Raw genomic sequence first — 10,111 nt, 5'->3', positions numbered from 1 at the left:
GTAAATCAACAATCCGCCTGTTATTTTAAGCATTATGACAGTAATGACAAACTACATTAATTTCTAATTTTTTAACAGAAAAATACTATATTAATTTTACATGATCTTTTCTGTTTTCTTAAATTACATTCAAATTCACGTAGAATGACAGTAATTATCTGTAATTAAATATGTAGCCTGGTATATCAAAGTTTATGTCCATACTAACAATCTTAACACTTTTCTCTGTAATTTTAAGGTAAATCTTATTATTTTTATATTTGCATGTAATTATACATTTAACTGTAATTAAATATGTAGCTTGTTATATAAAGGTTTAAGTCCATACTAACAATGTAACGTTTTTCTCTGTAATTATAAGGTAAAGATTAGTTTATATCTGTGTATTTTTACATCCAAACTCTGTTAAAAAAAATATGTAGCACATTATATAAAGGTTTATGTCCATACTAACAACGTTTTTCTCTGTAATGTTAAGGTAAATCTTGTTCACAGTCTTGTTCACAAGTATGTATATGGTATATATAAAAGTACTGGTGTAGACTTGTATCGATAGTACTTTAATATTCAAACTGTAATTCTAAATCAGACAAAAATACAATGAGTGAAGGCAAAGTCAGGAAAAAGGATTGCAATAGTCCAGACAGCTGTAGGCAGGTCAAAAACAGGGCAGTGGCATGTTCAGGTGCAATTGGTAAACTTGTTGATTGGTAAAGCTTGAATTCGGATGATGCTTAAATAACAAAGATTCATGCAAAATTAAAGGTTGTGAGTGGGTTAGCATTTGTAAATTCCAAGGTTGATCAAAATAATGTCTATCTATTGTGTTACATTACATTGGAATAGGCCTTTATCTGCTATTCAGCACATTGAAAATAACAGTAGCATGAAAAACTAAATGATGACCATTCTGGAATGCAAGGAAAAATTCTGATGCTTTTGATATTTTTGAAGTGAAGTCAACTCACCTTTGTTTATATAGTGCTTTACACGTAACGCAGTCTTTTCTTTATATCTTCATAAAGAAAAACGATACCACGCTGATACAATTACTATTGGCTGTCTAGCCATGTTGCTTTGAATGTGATTGGTTAATGTGGCTGTCATCAAGAAAACTGACCAATGACAACTGTGCGCGCCTTCTTTTTGAAAATACGTCACTTTCAACTGAATAGGGCGCTACCGTCTGTCAGGCTGCCTATCTGACCACTAATGGATTACCTGCATTATTACCTGGATTATTTTACATCTGTCTGCCATGTTCCTTTTTTTTTATTTTTTATTTTTTGGAGCGATTCCGAATTGTCTGATTTCAACGGAGAACAAAAAAATGGAGTATGGACGCAGCTGAAGGGTCAGACGGATCTATTTGGTCAGCTAACATTAAGTGAACTTCACAGTTACAACTGTTCTCCTGCTGTATCAGGTAAGAAAACATTTCTGTTATTTTTTGTAACCTAACGCAATGTCTTGTGTTCAGTCCCTAACTTTCAGTGATGGTGTTTTCACACAGATTAGCTTACATTAAGTAACGTTACATTACCTTAAAAGTGACAGGTGACAAGTTAGCTTGTTGGCCTGAGTCGTGATTTTAATATTGAATGTGGTTTAAATGAGAGGTTTTGTTTGTTCTGTTTGTAGAACACAAGTAAGTAACCTAACAGTTGGTTCTGTGTGTGTGTGTTTACATGGTAAAATAAGTAAAGGAGTGGCACAACTCAGCCAGGAAAACAAGGTTTAAATGTCTGATGTGAACATGATTTGAGTTACGTTACGTTACATCCTATCTGTCAAAAAATACTGAAGAATGTCTATCGCTGTTTCCCAAAGACCAAGGTGAAGTCCTCAAGTGTCTGCATTGAACCAATGTCTGTCTTACATTACATTAGTAGCAGTAAGTTAATATTAATTCATGGGTGAGTTTTTCTTTATAAGCTGACTGTAAATGTACATTAAATTAAATGTAAGTTAATAGAATATACATTTTAATCTACATTAAAACATTTGTGTGTATGTTCCCTGCCTATCCCACCCTTATAAGCTTTAGATGGATCTATTTCACCTTGTTTTACAAGCCAAAATGCAACTGTTTGATTGATGGATATTTTATTAACTTAATGAATACCTAGCAATACATCCAAATTAGAAAGAATAAAAATGTATATTAAGTTACATGTACTTATATACATACTATATAAATTCAATGATACCTCTTATTCTAATTCCAGAAACGCTCATCGAGGCAAGGTGGTGATTGTCAGAGGGAAAGGTAAGTCATACAGCCTATACTACAGGTCATTCTAAGACAATAAAATATGTGAATGTTTTCAAGTTATTTACATAAATCATACTATTTGCCCCATTAAAAAATCCTGATCAGTCTAAGAGATTGAATGACTGTGTCTGCTTAGCATAACTACCATCCTCATCTCTCATTTGGTGTTGTTCAAGTAGTTGAGAAATTAGTAGAAGAAAGATAAACATGATCTATCCTGTCTCTGTCCTCACTTTCTTTGCAAAAGGGAAAATGCAGCATGAGCTCCAGAAGTGCCCGGAGAGTTGCTTTGATGTATTGTGGGGTTGTTAGTTTCAACTAGAGTCCTAAAGAGAGAGAGTGACGACAACAGAAGTTCAAAACGCTGGCGGATCACGTGGTCCATGTAGCCTCCAAAAGTTCCCGGAAGTGCTTGGCGGGCAATTGAAAACACTAGGTAAACCAAGACATTCAGTAAATAATGGTCAATAAATGCTTTGCTTTGCAACTTTTATATGCTTGTGTTAATTGATTCGAACTCCGTTATGTTTACTTAACCTGTAAAGCAATACATTCGGAATATTTTCTGCTTTTTATTTACTTTATGACTTGAGTGAGGCAGACTAACAGTCTAACAGACAAGTCTGGACTCCCAGCAGCATTATGATAATAACTGTTCTAATCGGAAATCCATGGCAAATGAATTAAATTTTTATTTGAATTTATTTGCAAATAAATGAAATTCTACCACTATTTATTAACTATTCTTATCAATTATATGCATATATATGCACTTGTGTTAATTGCTTATGTTACGACCCGGCTTGATTTAGAGAGCAGTAACACAATTGGGACAAGAAATGAGGTGGAATACAACACTGGACCGGCTCAGGTTAAGGTCAGAGTTTAATTAAATAAATAAGGAGAGTGTAGTAGTTCACGAAAACATAACAAAAAGAGACTGTACAGGTGCTGACAAATGACTAAGGCACAAAAGGAAATTGGATAAATAACAGCTATTAAGCTCTTTCTAAAAAAAACACTAAAGAACAAAAGGAGGTCAGCACCCATAAGTTTACAAAAAACAGCACACCAAAAACAAACAAACAAACAGCTATACAGCAGCTCAAACCGGGAGAGAGACCAACTCTGGTACTCAGTATTAAAACATTCAAGACACACGAAGATATGCAACGCATAGGGAGGCAAGCTGATCACAGGGTCACAGCCGCGCGAAACTCAAGACACACATGCCATTTATACTGCAGCTGCGGTAGATTGAAGGCTCTTGATTGGCAGGTTTGGTCAAGTCACAGCCACACCAATCCCAGACGCCCGTGAACTGGAAACAGGAAGTAGGAAGTAGCAGGCCTCAGCTCCAGAAGGACCAATCCGCGACAGGGAATCACACAACCGGATTTGCATAATGGAAGAATCTCTCATAGAACACACACAATGGTTACAAGTTAAACGGCAGCCAGCGGCGGCTGTAACACCCCCCCCCTTAAATTACAAGCCCTTACGGCTTGACATTAAGACCACATACATACCACCCAGCTAAGCTCTACGGTCTAGACAAAGCATCAGCTAACACATTTTCAGATCCCTTTTTATGTCGGATGTCGAGGTTGAAATCTTGTACCAACAGTGCCCACCGCATGAGTCGCTGATTGTGATTAAACATGCGGGACAGAAAAACAAGGGGATTATGATCAGTGAACACAACAACAGGTAGAGAAGTAGACCCAACATAGACCTCAAAGTGCTGTAGTGCTAACAACAGAGCAAGGGTTTCCTTCTCAATGGTGGAATAATTTGCCTGGTGTCTGTTGAACTTGCGGGAAAAGTAAGCAACAGGATGATCAATACCATCCTCCCCTCTCTGTAACAGGACTGCGCCAGCTCCCACTGCGCTGGCATCTACCTCGAGTTTAAAGGGCGTGGAAAAATCAGGGGCCGCGAGCACGGGAGCGTGACTTAATAAAGTCTTTACACTATCGAACGCTACCTGGCACTCTGTGGTCCACACGTAGTCTACCTTGGTGCTGAGTAGGCTGGTTAGCGGAAAGGCGATACTGGAGAAGTTGCGGCAGTAACTCCTATAGTAGCCAGCCATTCCTAGGAACCGACGCAGTGCTTTACGTGTGGTTGGGATGGGGAAATCCCTGATGGCAACAATCTTTGCCTCAACAGGGCGCACATGTCCCTGTCCAACCTGCTGACCAAGATAAGTTAAGGTGGCTTTTCCAAACTCGCATTTGGCCAAATTTAGAGTCAATGTAGCACGGGCCAAACGGTCAAAAACCTGCTCCAATACATGCATGTGATTTTCCCATGTATCTGCATAAATGATTAAATCATCGAGATAAGCGTTGCAATTTGGCAAACCAGATAACACGGTGTTAACTAGTCTCTGGAATGTAGCAGGAGCGTTTCGCATACCAAAAGCCATTACATTGTACTGGCAGAAATGATCGGGGGTGACGAATGCAGAAATCTCTCTGGCACGGTCCGTTAAAGGTACCTGCCAGTACCCTTTTAGCAAGTCTAACTTGCTAACGAAATTTGCAGTGCCCAGGTTATCGACACAATCCTCCATGCGAGGGAGAGGATACGAATCTCCAACAGTAACTGCATTTACTTTGCGGAAATCTGTGATAAACCTGGGAGTGCCATCGGATTTAGCTTCTAGCAAACACGGCGAACTCCACGGACTGGAACTAGCAGAAGCCAAATCATTTTGTAGGAGATACTCTACCTCCTGTTTCATCAACTGACGTTTAGTCTGATTGGCACGATAAGCATGTTGTTTTATGGGGCGCGCATCTTTTACCTCTATATCATGTTTCAATACAGAAGTGCGGGTTGGAACATCGCTGAACAGACAATTGTACTGGCCGATCAGCACCTCCAGATCATGTTGTTGTGCAGTGGTTAAATGCTGCAAACAGCATGACAGATTTGCAAGCATCTCCGAATTTGGGAGGCGGACCGGCTGATGTGTAGGGATGCGCACCTCTGAATTATCTCTCTGGGGAACACCTGTAGACTCTATCACAATGGGAGCAGTAGCTTTAACATCTGACTGCTCAGCTACTAAGAGCGAGGGGACAGCAGAGCTAACATTTTCCTCACAGGACTGGTAGCGTTTCAACAGGTTTATGTGACAGACTCTAGTCTTACGCCTTCTGTCAGGGGTACAGAGAACATAATTAGTGTCACTAAGACGCTCTTTAATAACATATGGACCGGAGAATTTAGCGGCGAAAACGGAGCTGGTGATGGGCAGCAACACCAGAACTTTATCACCTACCTCAAAACAACGAGATACCGCAGAACGATCGTAATAGCGCTTCATTACCGATTGGGAGTCACTAAGGGTGGCTTTAGCGAGGGCGTTAACTCGTTGAAGACGCTCACGGAACTGGGTGACATAGTCTAGCACGTGCCTTTTGGGCACAGACTCACATGACAATAATTGGTCGTGCAATGACTTAAGCGGCCCACGGGGGATGTGGCCGAAAACAAGCTGTGCAGAACTAAAGCCAATCGATTCTTGCACGGCATCCCGAGCAGCAAACAAGACAAAGGGAACTCCCTCGTCCCACTGTTTCTCAGTCTCTACACAGTACTTTCTAAGCATCGACTTTAGCGTCTGATGCCAACGCTCTAAAGCTCCTTGCGATTGGGGGTGGTATGCGGAGGACACGATATGATGCACACTCAAACTCTTGAGTACCTGTCTGAAGAGACCAGACTTAAAATTAGAGCCCTGGTCTGTCTGAACCACCCGCGGCAATCCAAAAGTAGAAAAAAACTTCAGCAAAGCCTTCACTACGGCACTAGCAGTTATCGAACGAAGGGGAATAGCCTCTGGGTAACGAGTGGCAGCGCACATAATAGTTAGCAAGTACTGATTTCCACTTTTAGTTCGAGGTAGAGGGCCAACACAGTCAATAATCACTCGCTCAAATGGCTCTGCTATAACAGGAATGGGGTGTAAGGGTGCAGGAGGGACACTCTGGTTAGGTTTCCCAACAACCTGACACACATGGCAAGCACGGCAATGTTTAGAAATGTCAGACTTTAGACCTGGCCAATAGAAATGTTGGAGGATGGCTTGATACGTTTTGTTTATGCCCAAATGTCCTGCCCACTTACTCTCATGAGCCACTGACATGATATGCTGGCGACATCCTGCAGGAACAACTATCTGGTAAACAGAATCACAATCGGAATCACCAGTTACAAGGGGAGACCATTTACGTGTCAGCATCTCACCATCCATAATATATGCCACTTGTTCATCCCTTGCTTTGTCGTTACTCACCACCTTGGTAAAGCACTCTCGCAGTGTCGGGTCAGCTTTCTGCATCTGGCTCAAGCACGCTCGGCTGACTGGAAATGCCGCATCTCCAGCTAACGGCAGTTCCGGGCCAGTCGGGCGCGTATGCTTTGCAGATGCATCCTGGACAGGCAATAAGGAGCTCTCAGCCTCTTTCTTTTTCTCTTTGTCATCTGAAAAAACTGACACGAATAAACTATCAGACAATGAAACTTCATGGTCATCTGGGTTACTTTCACGGGAACGAGCGCGAGTTACAGCGCAGGCCGGAAACACATTTGGGGGTGTCTGACATGATGTCTGGATCCCATCACACTGGGGTTGATCCAGGACTTCTAGTGTGGGGGTTACCTTACCTCCTGCGATATCATTTCCCATCAGGAGAACAATACCAGGGATTGGCAGTTCAGTACAGACCGCTACTGGGAAGGATCCAGTAACAAGGGTGGACTGAATATAAACGCGGTGCACTGGCCGTGGCATGTAACCCATTTCAACTCCTCTAAGAACTAAACTGTAATGACAAGCAGAGTTATCAGAAAAAGGCAGAGCTGATGCTAGAATAACAGATTGAGAGCATGCAGTATCTCTCAAAGCTCGTATGGGGTGTTTATCAGCTGACTCACCAGTCAAAGACACAAAGGCATCAAACACAAATGGCTTAAAACAGTCATCGATTTTCTGATCAGATGAGTCAATGTTCACACCACAATCTGCTTTAATCAGTCCTACCCCTTTGGCTGGAGAAGGGCGTGAGGACTGCTCTTTGCGTTTTAGTGTCAAGCAATTTGCAATGACATGGCCGACCTGGTGGCAGTAATAACATTCCCTTTCCTCTTTCGGCCCACGTGGATTAGAGGATCTGGGAGGAGAGGAGGGACGGGAGACAGCAGAGACTGGAGAAAAAGCAGATTTGTGAGTTAGCACGTACTCATCAGCCAGCACAGCGGCAGCAGAAAGTGTGCTCACTTTCTGTTCATTCAGGTACACAACAATACGCTCCGACAAACACTTCTTAAAGTCCTCTAACAGGATCAGCTCTCTCAATGCATTGAAATCACTAACTTTACACGTTGCACACCATTTATCAAATAGAGTTCCCTTCTCACGGGCAAACTCCACATAGGTTTGAGCAGAAGTTTTCTTGTGACCTCGAAACTTCTGTCTGTACGCTTCAGGCACAAGTTCATATGCTCGTAAGATAGCTTTCTTGACAGTTTCATAATCTAAGCTATCTTCGACAGGGAGTGCGGCCATAGCATCCTGAGCTTTACCATGCATTTTACACTGGAGCAGAAGCGTCCATACTTCAGGCGGCCATTGTAAAGCAACCGCTATCCTCTCAAACACATTGAAATAGGAGTCAACTTCATTATCCCGAAATACAGGTATTAATGCCACATGCTTACTAATGTCAAACACTTTTTTCGGTGGGCTGGTGGAGGTGGTGGAAGGTGGTGTTATACCTGAGTCTCTAGGAGCACTCTGCCCCATGTTAGAAGCCTCAAGCTCGAGTTGTCTCAGTCTCACAGCTCTCTCCGTCTCAGCCTGAAGTTCAGCTTTTCTTATTTCCAACTGGAGCTGGAGCTGAGATTGCGTCTCCCGTTCACGAGCTTCCAGTTGCAGCCGAGCCAGACGGACTTTAAGCCGTGCCTCGGTATGGCCAGTACTGCTCTGTGGGGAAGGGTCATACCTAGGCAGAGTAAACGGGGTCTTCCCTCGTTCACCTGCCTGGGAAACCTTCTCATCGGCTGCGGGTGTCTCAGTACTTGGACCACTCTCTGCTTCTGCAGAGGAACTGGGAAGAGGCACAGACTCCATCTGCTCAGTCAGAGTAATCGCACCCTGTTCCACCAATCCACCAATCACTCTTTCTCTAATTTCTTTTTTAAGCATGGCCCTAATACAGGGAATATTGAAGTGCGTAGCTATCTCTAACAAATCATCCTTCCTACAACGTTGTACCTGTTCAGCAGTAGGATGTGCTACAAATGTATCCAATTTAAATTTTTCTGCCATGGTGTCAGTAGCTAGCAGCACTCACTCAAGCAGACAGCTAAATCCCTAATGAGCTCACTTAGCTTACCTAGTAATCAAGGAGCTCAGCAAACACTCACCACTTAACTAAACACCTGACAGACCCGATTCCATTGTCAATTTACAAGTACCAATGTACAATTTTCATTTCATATCCCGGACGAGCCCCCATTTATGTTACGACCCGGCTTGATTTAGAGAGCAGTAACACAATTGGGACAAGAAATGAGGTGGAATACAACACTGGACCGGCTCAGGTTAAGGTCAGAGTTTAATTAAATAAATAAGGAGAGTGTAGTAGTTCACGAAAACATAACAAAAAGAGACTGTACAGGTGCTGACAAATGACTAAGGCACAAAAGGAAATTGGATAAATAACAGCTATTAAGCTCTTTCTAAAAAAAACACTAAAGAACAAAAGGAGGTCAGCACCCATAAGTTTACAAAAAACAGCACACCAAAAACAAACAAACAAACAGCTATACAGCAGCTCAAACCGGGAGAGAGACCAACTCTGGTACTCAGTATTAAAACATTCAAGACACACGAAGATATGCAACGCATAGGGAGGCAAGCTGATCACAGGGTCACAGCCGCGCGAAACTCAAGACACACATGCCATTTATACTGCAGCTGCGGTAGATTGAAGGCTCTTGATTGGCAGGTTTGGTCAAGTCACAGCCACACCAATCCCAGACGCCCGTGAACTGGAAACAGGAAGTAGGAAGTAGCAGGCCTCAGCTCCAGAAGGACCAATCCGCGACAGGGAATCACACAACCGGATTTGCATAATGGAAGAATCTCTCATAGAACACACACAATGGTTACAAGTTAAACGGCAGCCAGCGGCGGCTGTAACACTTAGAACTCTGTTAACTTTACTAAACCTGTACAGTCCTTGATAGCAATAAAATCGATATATTTTCTTTTTTTTAAACTTTCAGACTTGAGTGAGGCAGACTAACAGGTGACTAACAATGATTTGCCAGTTGACTGCAGAAGAAGTCTTGACTCACAACAGCATCATGATGATGATAATATGATGATATCAGAAGATAACTGTGTTCTAATAGGAAATTCATGCAAATAAATTTTGATTTGAATTCATTGCAAATAAATGAAACTATTCTTACTTATCCAAACTTACTCTACTCATTGATGCATAAAAATCACACAGTCTTGTTTTTCCCAATGCACTTACCACAATGAATTCCTTAAAAACAGTATCTAAAGAAGTCAAACAGATCAGCACGTCAAGCTGTGTGTGTCCTTTCTGGTATGTTGTCCTTCAAATACAGTCTTCACCATGGTATACTGTGCTGCATGGGGATGCTCGAAGAAATGAATGTAGCATGGGTGGCTAAAGTCAGAAGTAGCAATTTAATCACCTTCAAAGATTTAAACAACAAAAAAATGTGAGGGCTAATCATATTCAAACAATGCATTTGCACTTCCGCACACTTTCAAATACCACA

General features: G+C 41.9%; 1 protein-coding gene and 1 long non-coding RNA gene across 2 annotated transcripts; one reads left to right on the top strand and one right to left on the bottom strand.

Moving 5' to 3' along the window:
• Nucleotides 1-1,335: 1,335 nt before the first annotated feature.
• On the top strand, nt 1,336-2,563 carry LOC115580633 (uncharacterized). The gene is made up of 3 exons (XR_003983891.1): nt 1,336-1,426; nt 2,229-2,269; nt 2,523-2,563. It is a non-coding gene; the product is annotated as an uncharacterized LOC115580633 (long non-coding RNA).
• A 26-nt stretch (nt 2,564-2,589) lies between these two features.
• Nucleotides 2,590-9,492, bottom strand: LOC115580348 (uncharacterized). Its single transcript, XM_030414621.1, has 6 exons — nt 8,066-9,492; nt 6,956-7,495; nt 6,585-6,772; nt 6,416-6,467; nt 4,263-4,372; nt 2,590-2,601 (listed from the first exon to the last, which is right to left on the bottom strand). Exons 1-6 carry the CDS (start codon nt 8,616-8,618, stop codon nt 2,590-2,592), a joined length of 1,455 nt encoding a protein of 484 aa, XP_030270481.1. The 5' UTR covers nt 8,619-9,492.
• Between the last annotated feature and the right edge of the window lie 619 nt (nt 9,493-10,111).

This window comes from Sparus aurata, chromosome 4 (genome assembly GCF_900880675.1).
Source record: "Sparus aurata chromosome 4, fSpaAur1.1, whole genome shotgun sequence".
NCBI classification, from domain to species: Eukaryota; Metazoa; Chordata; class Actinopteri; order Spariformes; family Sparidae; genus Sparus; species Sparus aurata.
Note: the sequence above shows the minus strand (reverse complement) of the source record. Positions and strands in the feature narration are given on the sequence as shown.

Excerpts from the sequence above, each read along its gene's own strand:
- LOC115580348 (XM_030414621.1), bottom strand. The coding sequence starts at position 8,618 with ATGGCAGAAAAATTTAAATTGGATACATTTGTAGCACATCCTACTGCT. Across the intron at positions 7,496-8,065 it reads GAGTGCTCCTAGAGACTCAG|TCTCTGCTGTCTCCCGTCCC; the intron begins GTATAACACCAC and ends CTTTTTCTCCAG. Across the intron at positions 6,468-6,584 it reads GAGAGTGCTTTACCAAGGTG|ATAGTTGTTCCTGCAGGATG; the intron begins GTGAGTAACGAC and ends TCTGTTTACCAG.